The sequence below is a fragment of the Nicotiana tomentosiformis genome, chromosome 9 (genome assembly GCF_000390325.3).
Source record: "Nicotiana tomentosiformis chromosome 9, ASM39032v3, whole genome shotgun sequence".
In the NCBI taxonomy this organism is placed as follows: domain Eukaryota; kingdom Viridiplantae; phylum Streptophyta; class Magnoliopsida; order Solanales; family Solanaceae; genus Nicotiana; species Nicotiana tomentosiformis.
In genome coordinates this window covers 40,566,498-40,589,682 of record NC_090820.1, presented here as the reverse complement: position 1 = coordinate 40,589,682, position 23,185 = coordinate 40,566,498, and the positions used below count along the sequence as shown (strand labels likewise).

General features: G+C 35.8%; 2 protein-coding genes and 3 non-coding genes across 5 annotated transcripts; all 5 read right to left on the bottom strand.

Annotated features, from left to right (window-relative positions):
- Nucleotides 1–317: 317 nt before the first annotated feature.
- LOC104120820 (probable ATP-dependent DNA helicase CHR12) lies at nucleotides 318–9,978 on the bottom strand. Its single transcript, XM_009632668.4, has 12 exons — nucleotides 9,523–9,978; nucleotides 8,275–8,431; nucleotides 7,369–7,433; nucleotides 6,132–6,320; nucleotides 5,634–5,783; nucleotides 5,054–5,443; nucleotides 3,834–4,093; nucleotides 3,503–3,721; nucleotides 2,973–3,180; nucleotides 2,702–2,855; nucleotides 1,638–2,243; nucleotides 318–1,318 (listed from the first exon to the last, which is right to left on the bottom strand). The coding sequence occupies exons 1-12, from the start codon at nucleotides 9,811–9,813 to the stop codon at nucleotides 675–677; spliced, it is 3,333 nt and encodes a 1,110-aa protein (XP_009630963.1). The 5' UTR covers nucleotides 9,814–9,978; the 3' UTR covers nucleotides 318–674.
- A 4,203-nt stretch (nucleotides 9,979–14,181) lies between these two features.
- LOC104120819 (uncharacterized) lies at nucleotides 14,182–22,303 on the bottom strand. Its single transcript, XM_018766419.3, has 11 exons — nucleotides 21,999–22,303; nucleotides 21,225–21,272; nucleotides 20,841–21,017; nucleotides 20,425–20,491; nucleotides 18,648–18,712; nucleotides 17,619–17,697; nucleotides 16,964–17,082; nucleotides 16,803–16,882; nucleotides 15,436–15,505; nucleotides 14,972–15,049; nucleotides 14,182–14,848 (listed from the first exon to the last, which is right to left on the bottom strand). The coding sequence occupies exons 1-11, from the start codon at nucleotides 22,233–22,235 to the stop codon at nucleotides 14,783–14,785; spliced, it is 1,086 nt and encodes a 361-aa protein (XP_018621935.1). The 5' UTR covers nucleotides 22,236–22,303; the 3' UTR covers nucleotides 14,182–14,782.
- Nucleotides 19,051–19,112, bottom strand: LOC117273538 (small nucleolar RNA snoR101). Its single transcript, XR_004503544.1, has one exon. It is a non-coding gene; the product is annotated as a small nucleolar RNA snoR101 (small nucleolar RNA).
- LOC117273540 (small nucleolar RNA snoR101) lies at nucleotides 19,352–19,413 on the bottom strand. Its single transcript, XR_004503546.1, has one exon. It is a non-coding gene; the product is annotated as a small nucleolar RNA snoR101 (small nucleolar RNA).
- LOC117273539 (small nucleolar RNA snoR101) lies at nucleotides 19,651–19,712 on the bottom strand. The gene has a single exon (XR_004503545.1). It is a non-coding gene; the product is annotated as a small nucleolar RNA snoR101 (small nucleolar RNA).
- Nucleotides 22,304–23,185: the final 882 nt, after the last annotated feature.

The window sequence follows — 23,185 nt, the reverse complement described above, 5'->3', positions numbered from 1 at the left end:
CACGCTTATTTTCATTGTTTATGTCTGATTGTTATTCTTCCCTTTTGTGGACAAGGAATTGTGTCAGAAGTAAAGTTACCTTTTCTCAACCTAACAGGAAAAACAATTGTGTTGGAAGCAATCCCAGCTTCCCCCTGGATCCACATTCTCACTGAAGTTCTACAAATGTTATTGAAGGCCTTAGTTTTTGCCCCAGGACCAATCAAAAGATCATATTACGACCATCTCATGCTCCTTGCTGTATTCAATTGGTAGGCACTACAATGCCATGCACTGGGTCGGTTAAAACTCAACAGTAAATACAGGGACTCTGGTCCTTCAAAAATGTAAACTAGATCGTAACATCAACTTGAAAATATACTGTACATCGTTGCCAAGTCGCTGAAACTTGATCCAGCAGTAACTCCAAACAAGAATAATTGGGAATTGTGGCAAAAAAGATAATGGTACACCAGTTGATGTCTCCAATTTTCTCACTACTGCACAATCAACTAATAGTAAATAATAAGCTAAGAACTATGAGCTCTGCTAATTTACATGTAAGACACCGGACAACTTAACCCATAGTTAGCTCTGAAATGCCTGTAGCCAATTCTATTGTCTTTCAGAGTGTCCCCTACGTCCCCCAATGGCTTCACTGGCGAAAATAATTCCTAATTTTTAAAGGGGCAATCTCAAGATACTAAGCTTGATCTCTTCCTCTTGTGTGCCTTCCACGATAATCCGTCCAAACTGCCACCAGTCAAGTCGTGATAATCGTTTCTCATGGAACTAGCACTCTCGGATTTGAACCTTATAGGAGTTATTCCAAAGGTATCTTCACTTGTTGCCTCGCCCACAGACGCAGTTTCAGTCTTCAAGTCCTGTTCTTTCTTCTCCACTTCAGCATTGTCACTCGGCAATTCACCATTTGAGACTGAGTGATGGTCCCTGTTCCTACCTTTACCTGACTGCTTAAAGAAATCATATCCATTCTCCACAGCCTTCATCCACTGTAAGTCACTTAAAGTATCGGCATAAACCACTTCTTTTCTACGCCGCTTTCCAGTAAGATTAGCACTTTCATATAGAAACCCTTTTCCCCTTTCCTTAGCCTCAGGTGTAGCATACGCCCAATCCGGCACCTCGTGATCTTCCATGAGACGAGATCTGTAACGTTCTTTTTGCCTTCTCTCCTCATCCATTTTCTCAAACAGCCAAAACTCCTCATCAGAGCGGGCTGCAAGACGATTAATCTCTCTTTCGCTTGGCACATCTGTTCCAAGGGTGCTTGTACCTTTACGCATGATCTCTTCCAGCATCTCCCTCCTCTCTTGAGCTGCATGAAGAACAAAGACAGTCAGCCGGAATGGATTATGAAGAGGATCAAGAAAGCAAGACCATGAATAAAAGCTTCAGTCCCTGAGACTAACATGTTGAAAGTACACAGGCGATTCTTGGTAAAAGCACACTAATTGCAAGTAAACTAAAGTATTAGTACAATTTTCAGAATCTAGTTTCCATACTTCTACAGAAAAGAGAATGCAATGTCTTCTTATAATTCAACCTGATTTGCTTCTTCCCCATAAGAAAAGTAAAGAAAGCAGGGGCTTGGGGTGTGGAGGGTTCTCCAAAACTACTCTGTGTACAAGACAAACCTGTAGATGTTGTATTGAACAATCCAGCCTGGATGACCTTAGCATCAATGCCCATCTTCTGTTTTGCACGTTCCAATATGACCTCTTCAATTGATCCTACACTGATTAACACAAAAACCCTAACTTCTTTCTTTTGCCCAATCCGATGAGCCCTATCTTCTGCTTGCTGGTCCATTTGAGGGTTCCAGTCACTGTCAAAAATTATCACAGTATCTGCTGTTTGCAAATTCAGACCGAGTCCTCCGGCACGAGTACTCAAAAGAAACATAAAGTAAGGAGAGTCAGGAGCATTAAATTGCTTTAGCAAAGTCCCTCTTTCCTCTGTTTTGGTTGAGCCATCAAGTCTCAGATACTTAAAGTCATGAAGCTGCAGATAGACCTCAAGAATGTCCATGAGGCGGGTCATTTGTGAGAAGAGGAGTACCCTGTGCCCTGCTCTGCGGAGTTTGGGTAGTAAACGATCAAGAAGCTCAAATTTTCCAGATGCTCTGACTATCTCCTCCTTCCGATAATACGAAGAAGTATCGCCCACAAATAGATATGGGTGATTACAACATTTCCTTAGCTGCATGGTGAGATTCTGTAGGCTCTTAGACTTCCCAGTTCCTGCGAAGTCACATTGTCAGCAAATTATTCTATTTGGCTACAGATTAATTATAGCCTCAGCAATAATTTTACTAAAGCAATATCCTACCAATGTTTTTAGATTCTAGTCATTAATGATACATTATCAGAACCTATAGATTGCTGCTTTTGCAAAAAGTTCTATCAGGGGAACAAAAAAGGGGAAGGAAAAAAAACAGAGCACAGGAGCTGTATAAGGCATCATTAAGGATGTTGATTTCAGAGCAATGGATCTGTAGGGGCCCAAGAGAAATAGAGGAAGAGAGGGAGAGAGAGAGTATTCAAAGCACAGTTGTTTCCCCTCCCCTCTCCAGGAATTCATATCCCGCCCCACCCAATGCCAAAAAAATAGAAAAAATAAAAATACAATCTTTAAGTTCAACCATGTCTAAAAGGAATGCATTAAAGGCAATACTTTCTGGACGGCAGCTACTACTCACCAGAATCCAATCCAACCCTCCCGACATCCGTGACCTGCTGGTAGTATACTTTCTGCCATGCAGACATATCACATTTAAGAACAACTTGTGTTTTCCCAGGAAGAAATTTCTCCACTTCATCTTTCTTCCTCCTCAATATAAACGGCCTTATTACCTAAAAGTAGTCAAAAACATTAGATCAAGAAAGCATAAAGTGCATTTGAAACGGTGCAATAAAATCTAAATAGGCAGGAAAGAAGTGTATATCAGCGAATAATGAACCAAGACGTACATGGTGCAACCGGCGAATAACCAATAACTCCTCTTCATCAGTTAGAGAGACGTCGCACTTATCAGCAAAGGGGGCATTAAACCACTCCTCGAAATTCTCCACTGAATTAAAGATGTTCGGAAGAAGAAAATTGAGAAGAGACCACAACTCCTGTAAGCTGTTTTGGATCGGGGTACCAGTCAACAGAAGTCTCCGACGAATCCGATAGCTGCAAATATTACACACCTTATTAGAGGAACGCTTCCCACATCTGAACTTTTATCCTTAAAATTGAACTGCCAAGAAATGACTTCCCGATGCTTGGCATATCCCCATAATTATTTTTTTAAGATAAAACTCATTACTCATTCGATTGCGTGCCAGTGCATCAGATTATACCTTTATCAGCAAAGGTGAGTGCTAAAATTTAACTGAGAGGAGCAAATCCATAACTCATAAATAAGAAGATTATCATAAGCTCTTATTCCTACCCCTTTTTGGTTAACATTCTTATACATTAGCAACTTAACAAAAAACTACATTTCACATACCCTGACACGAGAGTCCGTGCAAGAGCACATTCGTGATTTTTCAATCGGTGCCCTTCGTCAATAATCAGATAGTGCCAATGAATTTTTTTCAGAAATGCTTTGTCTCTCATAATAAGATCATAATGCGTGATCAGCACACTGAACCTCCCCTCTCCTGTTAACTCCTCCCTCAGTGCCTTCCTTTCTTCCAGACGACCATCATAAAGAACAGCATCAATGCTGCAAGCGAAAAAAATCCCATGAAATGTGATGCACAGTGCACCTTTAAACAGACAAAATCCATGTGTGTGTTTCGGTGCTCCCTGCATGAGAGAGAGAGATCGGTGCATACCTGGGAGCCCATGTAGAGAATTCAGTACTCCAATTAGGTAGTACAGCTTTTGGAGCCACAATCAAGTAGGGACCAGTTACACCCTTGTTTTCAATAAGATAAGCAATTAAAGAAATTGTCTGGATCGTTTTGCCGAGTCCCATTTCATCCGCTAAAATTCCATTTAAATTGTTATTAAACAAAGACAACATCCACTGGAGCCCCTCCAACTGGTATGGTCTTAATTCTCCACCCTGAAGCATAGCTGGTTGCTCCGTAACCTACAAATATGAATTCTGCATTAGATTTGCAAAAGCACTAACACAAAAAAAGGGATGGAAATACTAATAAGATTTCAGTTGTAAAAGGGAAAACAGCTATATTGCAATCGTCATGGAGTTAGTCATAAATGGTAAGATCCTTGTACATCAGCTTGAAGCCATTCGGCTGAGATTAGAAACAAATAATGGACGTAACATGATATTTTGGGACTGGAGAATAGAAATCAAGATTGGATGTGGTATAAAATTAGTTAAGATTATTGACTTCTTACGACTTAAAAAGAAAATATATCATAAAGCCTGAATGGTGAAGCTGGTCTGGAGGCAAAACAGGACGATGACACCAACACAAAGTGCATAACTAAAAAGAGGTAACACATTCTATGGTTTAGTTAGCTCAGTTCCACAACATAAAGTAGTGGAGATTTAAAAGAGTCTCACAACAACATATCCGAATAATCATTCAATTCAGATAATATGGCAACATGCTACGTCTAATATTTCCATAAAACAAAGGAAGTAAGAACAGAAACTTAAGGAGCGAATCAGTTTAACCACATATTCACGTTATAGAATACAACTGATCAGAATCTAAATACTTGCACTTAATTAAACTTCATGATTAGATAAAAGATGGATTTTCTTTTGTAAGAACGAAACACCAGTCATGAGTAACAAAACGCTGACGAGATCATCTGAAATAATCAACAGCAATAGTTTCTGAATATGGAAACCCTGCTATGAAATGAGAAGACACTCAGTCACAACCAATACGAAACTCAAGCACATTGACCAAAGAACTAGAAGAAAGGATGAGATTCTAAATCTAGAAAACCTCTGGAAGGTTCAACTTTTGCTACCAACCATGCATTCAATATCTGAAACTTAGGCACAACTTCCAACAAGACTCCCTGGAATATTTAAAGTAAAAGATAACAGAGAAGAGGCATGTCCCTTTACCTTCTCCTGGATTGAATGTACAGCTGAATTGTACTTTCTCTGACCTTCAAGTAAGTCACTAGTCTTTACATTACGCGTGGGCTCATCATCAAGAACATCCTCTTTTTCCTCAGGAAACGACTGCCCAGGAGTTCCAGTCTTAGAAGGGGCCATTTCAGCATCTGAGCCTTCCATAGGTTCAATACCATCATGATCAGCATCTTTTTGCCGTTGAACAGCAGCTCCCAGACGACCAAGGAGCTCATTTGTTTTCCCTAGAAGCATTGTTAGTCTTTCATTCTTGCTTTCCTCCACCATCTTCATGTAAGCTTCTTGATCATCAGCTTTCAGAGCTTGTAACCTCAATTTCTCAGCACGAGTAGCCCGTTGCCTTTGCCTTCCATGCCAAGCCTATGAAACAGAGATTGCTTCATTTAGCCAAGATAAAATCCGCCACATTCTAAGAGTATAACAGGTGAAGACTGCATCCGCTCTCTAGGTCACGACTCAATTTTGGTTCATGGTATTTTCAATTATGCACATGGAGTTGAATAAATGAATAGACAGTAGAATAAATAGGAGAAAGTAAACAATATCATGCCTGAACACCATCATTCCTTTGTTTCCGCCGTTTCTGAACAGCCTGTACTTGTAACTGGAGTTCACGTGCTGCATTGAGTACATCCGCAAAGAACTTTCTTTTCGTAGTTTCCACACGGTTTCTTTCCTCTTCTTCTAATCTTGACAACCTCTGCAAAAAAATTATTGTTGTTACCAACAGGCTTCTGACATCAAATTCTGTAAAATTAGCATATAAAAGCTTCCTATCATGAAGTCACAAGAATTAAAGACAGTGGACTGATTCTTAAAATCCCAAATTCTCAGCTTAGCTCTCTTCTCAGCTTTACCAATAGATAGCAGAGATGACTAAGACTATCTGTACTTTCCTATATCAAGACCAAACCCCCATCTTTGAAATTGAGAGGAAAAAAGAAAGCATCTACATTCTTTGTGCTTAAAAACATTAACTTGAGTCTTGCAACTGTTGCTATCACATATATGGCACAATTGACAGGCTCCAAGGCATATATCACTTTACCTGCGCATCACGCTTCTTCCTCAAAGGATCATCAGATTCGACAGCAAAGGCATCTCCTATACCATATAAAGGGCGTCGCAATCGCGTCATCCCCCAGTCAAACAATTGCTTGTCAGGATTAGCGCAATGCAGGCGAAGCCAGTATTCAGAACTCAGCTCAGACCGAACTTTGCATTGTAAATCTGCTAACTGCAAAGTAGAAATAACAATGAGAAGTAAAACCATTGCCAACCACCTACACCACTTCTATAGCCAAAAAATAGAAGCTCAAATAAGTGGTTAGTCTGTCCACTAGCGCATATGATGCAGAAAACAAAGAATTCCTCCCAGGTTAAGCATAATGGAGATGGATTAGTTTCACAATTTGTTGAGCTACAGATGCTTGGGAGTATGGCAGGTACTAATGGGGATTAGGGCAATGAAGCACATGAACTAAATTCTGAACTGGGAACCACTTCTGTATCAAAAGAAAAAAGTTATATTGTTTTCTGGGAGACAAGTTATTCTTATTTTAGGATATCCCAAATTTCGAGTCTATTGGATAATTATGGGCCAAAAAGCAATTATAAAAGGAAGATTTGGGATTATTATTATCATAATAACAAACTTTGTTGCTTAAGCTTAATATTTTGATAGATTCCTATTGTATTTAATGTTTCAGAAACATTTTATCATTATATTGATAGGTTTAAGTAGCATGTGTATATTTGCTTCTTTCTTTGATTTTGAATAGATATCAATGCTTCTGGAAAAATTCATAAGATTGTAGAGCATGATGAAATATATAAAAAATGTGGACATAATATTGCCCCCAAATTTGTGCATCATATCCCCATAATCAAAATTTCTGTACCTTCATATTGTACTCATAGGTCATGCAGAGTATAACACTCGTATCCATACCCATGCTACATAAGATAAGGGCTTTACTACAAAAAATTGTAATACTATTGTTTCACCGTCGACATAGTTCCACTAAGTCATAGTCAGAAGCATACCTTTATGCTTTTTTTAAAATGTAACACAGAAAGGTCAGAAATACTCCTGTTTATTTCACCGTACCTTAAAGCGGGGAGGACATCTTACAATTGATTTGCAAGATAACTGGCGTGGTTGAATACAACTTAGACGAAAATGTATATCACAAAAGAAAACCCAGATAAACCTTTGAAATGGACAGATCATGAATAGCAGTCATATGTCTTATTAAACAACAACATGCCACATGTTCCTTTACCTTTAGTTTATAAAGCTCCAGCAAGCACTTCGATTGCAAGTCCTCGCCTCTGCTGGGTGGCAAGTCTGGTAATAGATGAAAGTATAAGCTATTTGCCACATGTATAAGAAGGGCTGGCATAAAGGGCATACAACATTGCTGAATATAAATATATCGCAACATGTTGAGTGATTACCCTCTATAGTGAACAAGATAATCTTATTATCCAAGTTCTGTGCTAACAGAACACTTTGGGTTGGGCTTGGGTGAGGGGTTACTTATAACTTGACAAAACCAGTAGAGAGGTGCAATGATATAGTAAGAACAAAGAGAGATGATAGTAACATTGAAAGCCAAAATTCAGCAAACAGCTAGACTCGCAACAACCAAAACCTACATTAAGCCCCCAGCACACGCATAACATGCGTCAACAGATTATGCTCGAACTTGATTATCCATTGTCAAACAGAAAAGATAACGATGCATGCTGTTCTCTCCCAAAAAGAAAAAGACAAAAGATAATGAGGCTTTGGTATCAGGAGCTGCATGGTTGGGCATGTTCAAATAGAGCATTTCTAAGAACTAATGAATTGGCATATATATATAGGCCTTTTTCTCATAATCTAAATAGATTCACTCTGATGAATACTATGACAAAATCAAATTCGTCGAACGACATATCTGCTAAGGAGGATACCTACTAAGCATTTCAATAAACCTAATTATGTCACTAGCAAGAGGATTTAGCACCTCAAATTCTATAACCTCAAAAGTGAAAGGCAAAAACCATTCTAAAAACATATTAACGCAAAAAAAACTAATGACACTATGTAAAAATCTCCACATCATGTTCAAAACAGCCCTAAGTATATGCAGAACCATGTCAAACGATTCCACGGATATCCATTATTTCTGAGCTACACTTACCTTCAAGTTCAGTTAGGCGATGCTGGATATGGCTTTGAAAACGATCTTCCTTTAACTTTGTCAAACCAGAACCTGATGTACAACTTGACCGTTGCCTCAACAACGAATCCTCAAAATCTGTCATCAGGTCTCCGTAACTTCCCATACCTGAACCACTCTGCATATAAGGAAAAACATATTGTTAGCATTAAAGACTAAACTAAGAGGCATAATATTTGAAAATGACTACTTTCTTGATCCAACTCAATCGTGGTTCAGATCCCAAATTAAGTAAATAAACAAATGATAGCTTGACTACTCAGATATGCTTCATCAACAACTTCAAATTACACAAAATTTAAGAACTCATCCTCTAGGAAAAAAGTGTCTCTTAAAAAAAGATACCTATTTCTTCATGCTTAAACATACAAAAACTACATACCAATCAACACAAACTGCATACTGCTATACTTCACAACTCAATTTGTTAACATTTGTCCAAATGGCATCTACTGAAACCTCTACTAAAACAACAGCAGCATAGAGTATTTACAAAAGCGAAAAATCTTGGGAAAAAGGATTAACTTTAATACGAAGAAAAAAAGTAAATTGAATAGCAAATAATGTATTAAGCCCTAGTCTTGTTTTAACTTCTTTATAACCTTGAGAAAAGTATACTATGTAGGCAGTGGCGGAACCCTAGCCAATGAAGAGGATTCAATTTAATCCCCTTTGTTAGAAAATTCTACTGTGTAAATAGGGCAAAAACAAACTTTTTTCGTATATATAAGAACTTTTGAATCCCCTTGACATAAAGGAAGTTATTATGTAGTGGCAAAGGTAGTTCAAAAATTGTTTTAGATTGCAAGTTCGCATTTTTTGAATCCCCTTGCTGAAATTCCTAGCTCCATCACTGCCTTTAGGATCTGCATCTAAACATATAGTGCATTGTGCCCATATGTAGTACATCTAAAAGTATAGAATACATATACATTATGTATATGTGTGTGTATAACATAAGTATGTGCGGTTCTAATGCACATATGTATGTATATGAAAAGCAAATAATGTATCAAGCCCTAGTATTGCCTTTTTTTCCCCCTCTAAAGCTGAGAAGATCATATACTCAGTGCCTCTATGTATCAACATCAATCACATAAAAGTATAGCGAAATGTAACAGTATTCTAGCACAATTACTATAATGCGAAATATTCAAAAAAAAAAAAGAAGAGAGAGATTAATCTCAATAAGAATTTCTAACTACTCACTCGCATAGACACACTGTCGCGGCTGTCCACGTCAGCAGCGGCGGAGGCATCATCGTCACCGACATCTATATCATCAGCGCCGCCGTGGTAAATTGAAGAGACGGCATCGAAGACGTCAGGAGGTATCGGGAGATTGCGTGAGAGGAAATTGAGAGCGCAAATCAACGTCTTCGTTTTCTCTAACTGCTCCTCCTGAGATTCATCAACGGCGATTGGAGAACCTCTAATTCCTCCAATTCCTCCGCCATCGTCGGCGGCAGCGGCGGTGGTCTCTACTACCTGAGCCACCATGGCTGGCTCCAGTGAGGCTTAACAACTGCGCGCGAAGAGGACTGTTTTTGTATTTAATTTTTTGAGATTTTGAATTTTTGTTAAAAGTTCTTAAAACTATAAAACGAAAAACTTAAAACGAGCCTTTTCTCTCCTTCTTATCTCTCTTTCTCCCAAACCCTTTCTATTCGACTCGGTTTGGGCTTCTCGTTTTGTAAATCGATCAGATATTAAATTTACTGAAAACCCCCTGTCCAATTTTTAATGACGGTGAGCTCCTTTCTTACGTAATGACTATATTACCCCCTTCTTAATTTTGGTTTGTATTATTATTATTATTTCATTTTCATTTTTCTTGAAAAGAAAATCATATATTCGGCGCTGATTACTTAGTTTATTAATTTAAGGTAAATTTTTGTAATCACCAATTACCGATATCTGAATATTTATTTAGGTGAAAATAATATGTCCTTACGGGAACATTCCGTAAAATTGAAATGATGTGGAGAATCTACGTGAAAATAATATAATGTCTTTTACAAACTTGATTTAATTGCACTCCATAAAATATGAGTAATTTTTTTACGGATTTGATTTAATTGCACTCAGTAAATTATCTTATTTGCCTGTTTTCATAACCTTATTTATTTATAAAAACTGTTATATTCTACTCCCTTGTTTCCTTTCTATACTTCAGAATTCAAATATTATAACATAAAACATTTAACAATTACAGGTGCTCAAAAATTAATGTTAATGGATAAGCTCTTTCATAATATGACTTCATCAAGCGATTCTAAAAGAAAATCTTATATAAATCAACTTTTTACTTAGAATCAATTCTCGTTACTATGCAATGGCACCAGGGAACCAAAAGATCATATACTATCGAAGAAGAAGCTCATTAAAACTTAAAAATTGATATAGACGATAAACCTCTCAATTTTAATCAATTTTGGAATGAGAATGATGATTTCTTTTCTCTCCCCGATCGCTTTTTTATTTTGGTAGAATACCTTAAACCCATCCCCTCTAAATCTTGGTACGGATTATTGGTTACATCCTTAAACTATTTATAATTGTTACCTCCTTAAATAATCTCATCTCAGGAAAGTGGCATGTACGCACTTGTGACGTAAATTTTTTTATCCACGTGATATTTTTTAATAATAAAATATTTACCTTTTCAAATGTATTAGATTTTTAGATCATCTTTTCCGGATAAAATTTGTAATACAACTAGGGTATAACTCCATCATTTTTGGTTAATTCTTTTATTTAACTAAAAATGATAAAGTTTCAGCTAGTTTTTTTAAAAAAATTTAGCCTAAAAAGAAAAAATACACCGTAAAAAAAATATAGCATCTAAAAAAAAGATATAAAAATACATAGTTTGAACTTTATTATTTAGGCTAAAAAAATTATTTAGCTAAAAATTATGGAGCTCTAAGCAAGTACTTATATTTACATATTTTGCCCGAAAATAATTCAGTTAAGATACATAGTTGTTGCATCTAAAGAAGAAATAATAAAGAAGTACACAATTACAAGTTCATTATTTTGGCTATACTTTTTTATTTGGTAAAAAATTATGGAGTTGTAGCCAATTATTTTTTACTTATTTGACTCAAAAATAAAAATGCAAAGTTAAAATAAATAGCCATTATATTTAAAGTAAAAATAACAAGAAATACATATTTGGTACTCCATTATTTTAGATATAATATTTTTATTTGGCTAAATTGATGAAGTTCCGGCCAAAATTTTCACTTATTTGGCCTGAAAAGAAAACACACACAATTGGAATAAATAGACATTGTATTTATAGAAGAAATTAAGAAAATAAAAATTTGAGGTAAAGTGTGCATTGTAAATTAAAATGAAACGAGAAGAAATATACAATTGTAGCAAATAAATTATTATATATGATTATGTGACAATTATTAGTTAGAAAATAGCTTATTTGGGAGCTGATTTTTATTTTTCCATGCACCTTACGCTCTTTGCCACAACAGTGTCCAGCAAAATAAAAACTATCAAATAGCTATGTTCAAGTGAATAATTAAGATCACAAATAGTTTAGGGGTGCAACTAATAATTCGCGCCAAAATTAGGATTTTTTTAGGTATTCCACCTTTTATTTTCAGCCAATGCAGCGAAATAGATACAAGCAATTTATATAGAGACTTCAATTGGTTTGAAACTGCAATATAATGTTACTGAAATCTATTATTCTATTAATGCTTGAAGATGAAATTAACCTTTTGGAACCTAAACAGAGAAGTAGATAAGTAAACAAAATTAATTAGTCTGTTTGGCCAAATTTATTTTCGTGGCCAAAAGTGTATTTTCTTTTTGTTGCCAAAAATGCTTTTTTTCCAAAGCTAAGATATTTGGCCAAACTGTTAAAAAGGAAAAAAGTACTTTCGAGTAGAAGTACGTTTTGAGAAAGCAAAAAAAAAAGTAACTTCTTTCCCAAAATATTTTTTTGAAACACTTCTAAGAAAATACACTTAGAAGCATTTTTTAAAAGTTTAGTCAAACACTAATTGCTGCTCAAAAATATTTTTCAAATTAATTAACCAAACACAAACTGCTTCTCACCAAAAGTAATTTTTTGAAAAGCACTTTTGAGAAAAGAGTTTTTCAAAATAAGCTGATATTAGAAGCTTAGCCAAACAAGCTATAAATCTGCACATTAATTTGAAGTTCTAAACTATTATTGTCATTTTTGTTTAGATTATGAAGTAAAAGGCCGCATACAAGATCTATATGCAAAAGGAAACCTACTACTTAGTTGTTTCAAATATTTTGTCAATGTGTCCGTGGTCTGATCAAAGACATGCCAATAGAAAATTGAGAGAATTTCTAGTGCTTAAAACTATACATGTTAATCGGGTCGGGCTGACCTGTTTACAACCCGGTTCAGTCCGGTCCAGTCTGATACTGTAGCGTGGGGGGCGGGCTGGGACGGGTTGGGCAGGGAGCGGGTTTCAATCGAACAGTTTTTTGATACCGGTGCACCGGAACCCGCTAAGCCCGTTAACCCGTTAACGGGTTGTTAACGGGCTACAACCCGGTTCAGCCCGTTAACGAGTTGTTAACGGGCTGTGTTAACGGGTTACAGGCCGGTTTAGCCCGTTTATTAACGTAATTTTTTTTTAATTGACCAACTGAAACTCCTGATATTGACACTTGTATTTCTTATCTACACAAATATTTAGAAACATTATATAATTATTATGCTAACATTGTTGATGCTTCTTCTACTGTAGATGCAAATATTCCTTCAAGTTCAGTTTCAACATCTAGGACCAGTGCTTTGGATGATAATAATGGTGTTGAAGATTATTTGATTTGGTCTACAATAGGGGAGTATCAACAAACCAGTAGCAGGAATATCAATGAACTTCAATTCTACTTGCAAAAGTCAGCAGAGCCCTGCACAAAGGAATTTCTACCATTGGGTTGGTGGAGGAGCAACTAAAATCAATTTCCTGTTCTTTCGACCATGGCTCGAGACGTGCTAAATGTGCCGATTTCAACAGTCGCATCAGAGAGCACATTTAGCCAAGCAAGGCAGCAACTAGGAGATACCCGTCATTCATTGGGTAGCAACGCTTTGGAAATTCTAGTGTGCTTCAGAGATTGGATAAGATCAGAACGACGAAATCAAGGGCGTGACGAGGTAGATGAAGCGGAGGACCTAGAAATTGGAGATATAATGATTTATGGTTCTCATTCAACCAATGCCGGAAACCAAGAATCTCATGTTGTCATGAATGAACTTACAAAAATGATGCAAAGCATGTGATGTGCTATTTGTTTTTTTATAATTGTTATAAACTTTTAATTTGCAAGTTCAAAAATAATAAAATCAAAAAAGAATTTGCAACTTAATTTGAAGTATTATATATTATTCAATAAAAATATCAAATGAAAATCTTCGGAGCTTGATCCTTACATATAGGTCTTATTAAATAAATTTTTGTAGCCACTTACTTTCAAATTTTAATTTTAACATTATAAAATTCAAATTTCAAATTTTAAACTTCAAAGTTTAATTCTAAGCCTTAAAAGTTTACAAACACTTTTAAAAAAAATACACGGCCCGCTAACAACCCGCTAAGCCCGAACCCAAACGGACAAAAAAACTCCCGAAAAAATAAAGCCTGCTAACAGCCCGCAACGTTAAACGGACATGCTGATTTTTTTTTTGTCCAGCCCGTCCCAACCCGCCCGTTAAACACCCTTACTTAAAACTACTAGTTTATTATAATATTAGAACAAGAAAAGCTTAAATAAAGCAACATGCATATGACCAACCCACCCACTTTACCTTGGGGTTGAGACAGAATTGCTAGTGTTGTCAATGTTGACACTTGAAAATTTGCGTTGAATCAAGCCTCCATCATTTTATAAATTACAAGAATTATAGAATGGAAGCTCCCATGAGGTTTATAATAGAACTAGAGGTACACAATATAAATAGTTGACCAATCAGCTCAACTTAACCTGAAGATCATTTGACACCCAGCCTACCAAACTCTAAAGTCAAATCTTCTAAACTCACTTTCACCTAGTTAGTTTTATGTTAAAAAGAGAGTACAAAAAGAGCGTAGAAGAAGACTATCAAATGAATACGAACAATGGTCACAAAATTTGAGGGCTCCCCAACTTGATGTACGCAAACAGGGGTTTGAAGTTGGAAGTTTGAGCAGGAATATATTTTTGATTCAGCTGCCATTGGTAGAAAACTTATAGCGGCAGAGCAGCGGAAGCGTACAGCCAAGTGAATTCTCTGAGCAATCAAAACCCACTCATAATCCAACCATCTCAAATCCCCAAATCAGGAGGAACCTCCACCAACTGCCATAAACTCATGATTTCCTCCTCTTGGCAGATTTTTCAATATCGGAGCTTAGAAGAGGTCATACAGAAGCTTCTGACATATTATTCTAGGTTCTTGAGGTGGTTGGTAATTTCCAAACTAAATCTTCTGCAAAACACGGTCGACTGGCTCTTGTAAGTACTGGAGAGAAATGAAGATGGCTTCCTGTTTGCAGAAAAGGTCGGAAGTACTATTAGTGGACACCTCACTGGTGGCAACTGGCAAAAGAGTTGCTCTGACTTAGAAACTTGAGACAAACACACACATAAAAAAGGCCTGAAGAAGTACCTCTGTCCGAATTGTCCTGCTTCCTTGATGTGGACATGTATTCAAATATAAATCAAATACCCCCTTTGCACTTTTCCCCTGAATGTTAAAAGATCAATTCAATGACGGCTCATCTGCGCTTCTTCCCTCACTAAACACTTGTAAATCTATTGGAACTCTAGCAGTTAATGTTCTGGAACATCAGAATGATTAAATATTGTCCCTATATGCTCAAAGTTGATCAGACACTAAATAAGAGAAAGTGTGACTTAGGAGGTGGTCACAGGAACTACAACTTGCCACAGAAAAATTGCTTCTAATTTCATGGGCAAGACGTGAAAGGTGATCATTTAAACATAAAGATTCAAACATTAAGAATACCTATATTTGAATAAAGGAATACGTACATACTTCATTTCATTAAATAAAGATTCTAACTTTGGAGACCTAGCATATTCAATTAAATAACTTTCCATAAATAGTACCTTTAGGCTCTTGTCTTCTTCTATACACTCTTCCAACCCCGCAAGTCCACCAAAAGCAATTAGGAGGTGCCTAAAGATTAAGACAAATCAAGACAAAATCCAACTGCATTAACAGATAAATACACAATATTTTGAGCCCAATGCTCACTTCAAGGATAAGCCAGTTCCATGAAAAGGTAGCCCAAAGCCGTCATACGAGAATAAAATTTTCAACGTAATGCAAAATCGTTCAGAAAAGAAAGCAAGAAAAGACTTCTGCACTTCTATTTAATGTTTGATATGAAGATAGAGCAAATATGACCTATTAAAAGTTTGAACATTAGGCCGACTAGCTCATGAGGTGAGGATTGTCTAAGCCCACCATACAAGGAGACAACAACACGTACACTCAAAAAATATGGGACACTCTTAACACACACCCCTCTTCTATGCTCAGAAATGGACATCTGGAGCATAGATAACATAACATGAGAGCGCAAGATCTAGGATGCTCTGTCTCTGATACCATATTAAGAATATGGAAATTAGACCTAACTGAACCCTAGGAATTAGGTCATGAGGTGATAATTGCACAAAACCCTGTAAGAAGACAACAACCCATACCATATGCTAAGGACTAGACATCTAGAGTGTGGACAACATAACTTGAGAGCATAACATTGAGTAAACCAAGGTCAAGGATGGTATGTCTCTCTCTGTTACCAAATTAAGAATATGGAAATTAGATCTAACTCAACCCTAAGAGTTAGGTCATGAGGTGAATTGCACAAGACCCTATAAGAAGACAACAACCCATACCCTCAAACAACGATGGACAACATGGACAATTAGCCAAGATTCAAGAAACGGGTCCCTGTTACAGAGCTCACCAGCTTTTTAAGTTGTGAATTGGTAGCCCCAAAAGGGGGAAACATATAAATAGAGATATGGAAGAGGATAAAGGTTAGGATTTATGAGCAGAAAACATTTGGGTTATGAATTGATGTAAGAAAGGCAACTAGGGGACAAAAGTACCCAAGACCTACACATTGGTAGTAGATGTCCTTCAGTAAAATACAACACAATAGCAAGGAATTCAGCCAACGAAAAATGAAAAGACATTAAGAAATAAGAAGCTTTCTCTGCTAACAAGTCCCAAAGGTGGAGATGTTATTTGTCCTCACTTTTCTTTCCCTTGAAGCCTTTGCTGTGAAATGGCTTTCTGCATCGTCAACACGCATTTTATATAGCATTACTCGATAAAGATGAAAAAGAAGTGCTTTCCAAAATCATTCAGCCTAGGAACATATTAAGCTACAAGTATTACAAGACAAGAAAGGTGGCTACCCACACACAAAAATTTCGCCACCAACTGTAGACGAGTATACCTGAATGATGGGAGAATAAGATCCGAGGACTTCATAACAAGACCATGCTCTGAGGTACCAATCAAGTGATCATACCCTCCCTAATCAAACAAGAGGTGTTACACATTTATCATCTATACATTGCTTCTGAAGCAGGGTCAAGCACACTAAACCACAAATACCTCGTATGGGCAATTCTTAAATACCGAACTGATGTTTGGAGCATATCGTACTTTATATCCCCAATACATCCCTGCATCTTCCCTAGGTGTTGAAGAAGAGACGACCTGATGCGGTATGTCTGAGAATTGAAATTCGGAATTGTGAACTCAAGTAGCCAACAACAATATTAATTGAATAGAGCAGTTCCAGTGGCAGTACTTCAGGTTTGCAGACAGTTTTCTGGAAGCATTTACTTCCTTGGTTGTTTTACTAAAACATCATGTAAGCAAGTTCGATAAGGTTGAGAAATTAGGAATGTTTTAACGTTACAGCGCATTGTGCCCGGGTTAGCTACAAACTATATTGAAGTCTACAAACATCAACAAGGTTTGCAAAGATGCCCTCTCGAAAACACCACATACATGTTGGAAAAAGAGAGAAATATATCCAAATTAAAGAGGGGGGGGGGGGGCACGGGGCAGCAAACTTGTCTGCAGAAAAGATTCCAACAATGTAAAAACAGATTTTATTCAATCAGATTACTTCATCAACACCTCCTGAGTAGCCATAACAGTGTTAAAATTGGAAATTAATGTAACGGTCAAATAAGCACAACAAATATTGAAAGGAAAGCAAGATATACAGCCATGTAAGTCGTATAGTTCCGGTACAGACCTGCATTCAAGTTTCTCTCTGTTCCCATGGACACTGTCACCCTTTTTCCTGGGTCAATGACTTGATCAATTGCGACAGGCTGCATAAAACTAGCAATATAAACTGATGGCCAACACAAAAAAAACCAAAATATTTAATAAAAAATGCCAACACTGTGATTTCTTGTTCCGGGATGCAGCAATAGTAATTTATTTGAAGACAAGAGGGGAAATAAAATCCCAAACATCCTATTAATGACAAATAGAACTTTTGCTTTTCAAGCAACCACACCATTGGAAAACAAGGAGGAAAATAAGCAATGCCAAAGCACTGCATACAAAGGCCCCAATTCGGTCAGTCAGCGTTCCAACCTCATGATTGAACATCAAGCCAAATAATCCTCATAGAATGAAAAAAATCTACACTCAGCTTCACAGTCCTCAAAGTCTGATAAAGAATCTACACTTAGCTTCACATTAAACTGGTGACCAAATCCACATAGGTACTCCATCTCCATGTATCCTATTCTTTCTGACCAACTTTATATTTTGAAGAAAAAAAGGACCCTAGGAAATGGCAAAGTTCTAGCTTTTGAAAGCAAATAAAGATCAATAAATCAAAAAAGAATAACAATATTACCTAATTTACATACAGCTTCTATGTGGTTTTTTTCTCATAGCCCAGATTTAATACCATTTTACCAATATCTTGAAACCCCATTCCAGGTCAAGTTGTTCTCCTTCATATCTAAGCCCATCTTAACAATATTTCATCAAAACAATGATAACTGTAACAGTCAATCTGAAGAATATGAAATAGAAATGAGATATGAGAGTAGCTCCAATTGTATTACTGTTACAAACTCTGCTAGTGAGTAGATTCTTCTTTCATTTGCATACATACGCTTCTTAACATTCAAAGTGAATCTGCCTATCAGCTACAGAAACGGTATGAGTCATGATGACAACAGCTACACTACAAGGAAAAAAGTAACAACCACATGCCTGTACACAAAGTAAGACAACACGTCGAAATTGCAGCATGAAGTACCTTGCTAAGCCCGATGTCAACAAGTGTGCTTCCAGATTTTAAACTTCGATCCTTCAATGTGACACCTAGAAACAGAAAAAAGATGTCTCGGGGTGTTACCTATCCAGCAAGTTTGTCAAGATGATATTTAGATCACAACACAGCACGATAAACAAAAGGGATAACCAGATCACAAAAGTACTTGAGAAATTATTCTGAAGAGATGTTACAAGGAGAAGAAAGAAATTTACTTGATAGATAGGGAAAATTAGGTAATTTAAACATCTACTGTAAGATTCGTATTGAGTCAAAATAGGCCCCTTAGTTTTTCTATTTACTATATTTCCATCTAGAACTTTATATGTCAATTAAATAGGTGCAAAAGTCTTTTTTCTTTAATCAAGACAGATAGGTGCAAAGTTATAGCATCAGTAAACAGAATTTTTCAACAGAACTTACCTGAAGTTCAGCGATCAAGTGTAAGCCATCATATGCATCAAACTTTGCACCATAACCCATTTACCATATATTTGAAATAAAAGAAGAAACATGTTTGCTTTGACAACCAAACAGGCCCTTAAATTTTGATAATCTTCTAGAATTTTTGTATTTCAAATCTTGTTTTTAGGTAGCTATACACAATAGCTATGCCTCGATCCCTAACTAGATAACTATTTTTTGGTCAAAATACATTAACTAAAGATAATAGATAGATGCAAAGTTATAGCATCAGTAAAGTGGACTTTTCAACAGGACCTACCTGAAGTTCTGCGATCAAGTGCAAGCCATCATATGCACCAAACTTTGCACCATAATCCATTTATTATATCTTTGAAAACTGACCAGGAACATGATTGGTTCGAAAACAAAACAGACCATTACATTATATAGTCTTCTAGATTTTTTATATTCCAACTCTTGTACTTAGGTAACGATACGCAACAAAAATTGTGCCTCAATGCCAAACAGAATAACTATTTTTGGTCAAAATACATTAGCTAACAATAGATAGGTGCAAAGTTGTAGCATCAGTAAAGTGAATTTTTCAACAGGACCTACCTGAAGTTCAGAGATCAAGTGTAAGCCATCATATGCAACAAACTTTGCACCATCACACCATATATCATATATAAATAGAGATATAGATATTTTTTAATTATACACCTACACCGTATAGACTGTTCGAGTGGCCAGAATCCTTATCCACCAATAACTCCATCAAATGCCAATGCAATAGACAGAGACAAGTACATGCACACAGCCATGCACACGTAACTATCATATATGCCAAAGAAAAGGCCACCATTTTCGTATATGATCACAGTGTTCATCACTTTCATGTATGATCGTACTATTGGGGAGAGCAACTTAAAAATTAAAAAAAAATACTTATATCAAATACCATCTCAATCACACCCTTGCTGATCCAAGGGGCCAAAACTATGTGTGCCAGGCCTCCCCAATGGAGGATACTGGAAAATGGAAATCAAGATAGTCTGAGCTTTTATATGGAGAGCAACATTTACATATAAGATTTATTTTGCTATTCTCTTCTAAAAATCAACATTTCGAAGTTGTTGCAAGGTATGGAATTGAGAATGTGCTTGTAAGCATAATATTGAAACACATTCATTATAGGAGAGTTTAGCAAAGAAGAAAATTAACAATTAATAAGTGACTGAGCAAAGAAGAAAATTAAAAATAGGAGAGCGCAAGGTCCTTTTAGTTCTTTGATCTTCTGCTAGTGTGCAAGTCGTAACAAACATGCAAATGATAGGGGTATTCTTTAGGATGCTACCTTCTCGATAGGGAGCCCATTCATGCTTCCGCAAATGGTGTGGGGCATCAAGTGGCGGCAATGAACCCTGAATACAAATAGTGAATTTAAGATTCAGAATCACGAAATTGATTCAATTTAAGCCTGTTTGGTTTGGACATTTCAGTGCACTTAATAAGTAAACCTCATCAAAATTGTATTATTTTTAAATCATTAAAATAGTAGTGTCAATCACAACCTTTGTTCGGTTACCATACAAAAAGTACATATATCAAAATCAATTCCCAAAGCTAATAACCAAGCACCATCTACTACTGAAATATATTTATTCAATTACACAATAGTAACTTATTTAAATAATAAAACTAGTTTTCATAATTCAAGCAAACCACACTATTTTTAACATTTTTCTTATAATTTCAAGAGGTGATCCTCACCACAAATCTTAGATTGTTATGCATAGGGAAAAGAGTCTTCCGAAGATATTGAGGTGTCTCCATATACTTCAAAATCCTTAGAAGAAATGCAGCACCACTTTCATCATCATGTGACTCGTCCTCCATTGTTGGATCTGAACCGTCCACTGAACTGCCTTTGTTGTCAAATACAACAACCTGTTCAAGAAAAAACCTTACAACTCATTTCAGCACTCAAAGTTGCAAGTTATTTCACTTTTGAACCACACGTAACCCTGTTAGAGATTTTGTATTGTATGCATATGTTCAAACATATAGGCATGACGTCCACATACTGAAAGCGATACCAATTCTCTCAACAAAATCTACACATGATCAAATCAATAACTTGCCAAATATGAGTACCTCATCTATCCGAAAAATGGTGGAAGCACGAGCAATCTGGCCGGCCAACTGCCCATATAAGATAGAAAAATAACAAATAATTAGAAGAAAAGTAACAGAATTAAAAACTACTAGAACACTTGGATGGTAAACCGTAAACACTTCATAAGTTGCATAAAAAATCAAGTATTGTATCCATTTATCACTTCCAACTTTTTGTTTCCTCTCAAACATTATTTCATCTAACTCCATCCCTATGAGCTTCGCATTGCCAGTGCCAAACCCTGATAAAGGAGGTGGGATGCAGTACCAAAACTAGTAGTATTAGTTGATAACCAATGTGTAGGGACGTTTTCAAGACACACACAACAAGAGGCAAATCAATGATTTTAACTTGATAGGTTAGGCCTTTAAGATTCTTAGCACTGAACTCATTTATCTTCAAAATTATGGGTTCAAATCTAACAATAATTAAAATTTAAGTGGGGTTTCACATATATATTTTGCTCCACGTGCAAAAATACTAGGTTCATACCAAAGGGCTAGTTACGCCCCTGCTAACACAACAACCGAAACGGGTCCATATGGAATGGAGTAGCTGCAATAAACACACGCTTGACACTACATTGGTATGAGACCGGATCAAATGTAGTAGAGTGGATAATTATGATTTATACAACGGAGCATAACTAGTTTGAGATTGAGGCATAGTCGTTGTTGTGTGTATCAAACATTTTCTTATGTAAAAGAAACTCGATGAGAAAGAGAAGATTATAATGAAGATTAGGAAGTTACCCGTGTGGCGAGTTCGAGTGATTGAGTGTTGTCAATGATAGAGCCAGGTAATGCTATGGAAACTGTGGTTATTTCTTTCTTAAACACGCTTTCTTTCGATTTCTTCTTCTTTTTCTTCCTCTGCTCCTCCAGCGAACCCCCATTCGCGAGCTGGGCATCATTTTGCTCTTTGATGTTTTCTGTATTTAGAGGTTCCGATTCAGCTTCTCGTTCGGCTCTCTTCTTCTTCTTCCCCATTTCTGCTGCACTCGCGATTTAGGAGAGGGTTTAGGGTTTTAGGTGAACGACTGCTATTTATTTTGCACGAGAAAAAGCCGTGAACGACTGTTTTACACTCAACTCATAAATATTCTTCGCATGAAACATAAAAATTCAATTACTTTAACAAATTGGTACACTTTTAGTCATAACATTAAACATATTTTAATTTTTAATAAAAATCTAAGATCTGATAAAATATTTATTCCATTTATTTTCTTGTTTACCAAAAGAAATAAAGATAACAGATTTATCTAGATAGCAAATAGTAAATATACATAGAATTTATTTACTATTTACTATAAGTAAAATATATATTTTATTAAAAAATATTAAATACCGTTAATTTTTATTTGCAATAATTTTTATCTAGATAACCTCAAATGTTATCTAGATTTTTTATTATATACATAATATTTACTATACGTTGACATAAAATAAATATATGTAAAATATATATTTTACTAAAAAATATTAAACACCGTTAATTTTTATTTGCAATGATTTTTATCTAGATAACCTCAAATGTTATCTATATTTTTTATTATATACATAATATTTACTATACGTTGACATAAAATAAATATATATTTATTATATTTTTTTATTTTAAGGGAGTTAACGTATAGTAAATATACATAAAATAAAAATAAATTTTATGTATATAATAAAAAAAATCTAGATAACATTTGAGGTTATCTAGATAACAATCATTGCAAATAAAAATTAACGGTGTTTAACATTTTTTAGTAAATGTATATTTTACGTATAGTAAATAAATAGTAAATAGATAAATAGTAAATAAATTCTATGTATATTTACTATTTGTTATCTAGATAAATCTGTCGTCTTTATTTCTTTCGGTAAACAAGAAAATAAATAGAACAAATATTTTTCCAGATCTTAGATTTTTGTTAAAAATTAAAATG

Bases quoted from the DNA above. Each gene is read 5' to 3' on its own strand.
- LOC104120820 (XM_009632668.4), bottom strand. From the start codon at position 9,813: ATGGTGGCTCAGGTAGTAGAGACCACCGCCGCTGCCGCCGACGATGGC. The intron at 2,856-2,972 runs GTACGTCTTGGT...GACTACTTTTAG, and splicing joins TTATTCGCCGGTTGCACCAT to GTAATAAGGCCGTTTATATT. The intron at 2,244-2,701 runs GTGAGTAGTAGC...GTGACTTCGCAG, and splicing joins GAGGGTTGGATTGGATTCTG to GAACTGGGAAGTCTAAGAGC.
- LOC104120819 (XM_018766419.3), bottom strand. From the start codon at position 22,235: ATGGGGAAGAAGAAGAAGAGAGCCGAACGAGAAGCTGAATCGGAACCT. The intron at 17,698-18,647 runs GTACTTCATGCT...AGTTTTATGCAG, and splicing joins TTGACATCGGGCTTAGCAAG to CCTGTCGCAATTGATCAAGT. The intron at 16,883-16,963 runs GTATTTGTGGTT...TTGTTTGATTAG, and splicing joins TTAAGAATTGCCCATACGAG to GGAGGGTATGATCACTTGAT.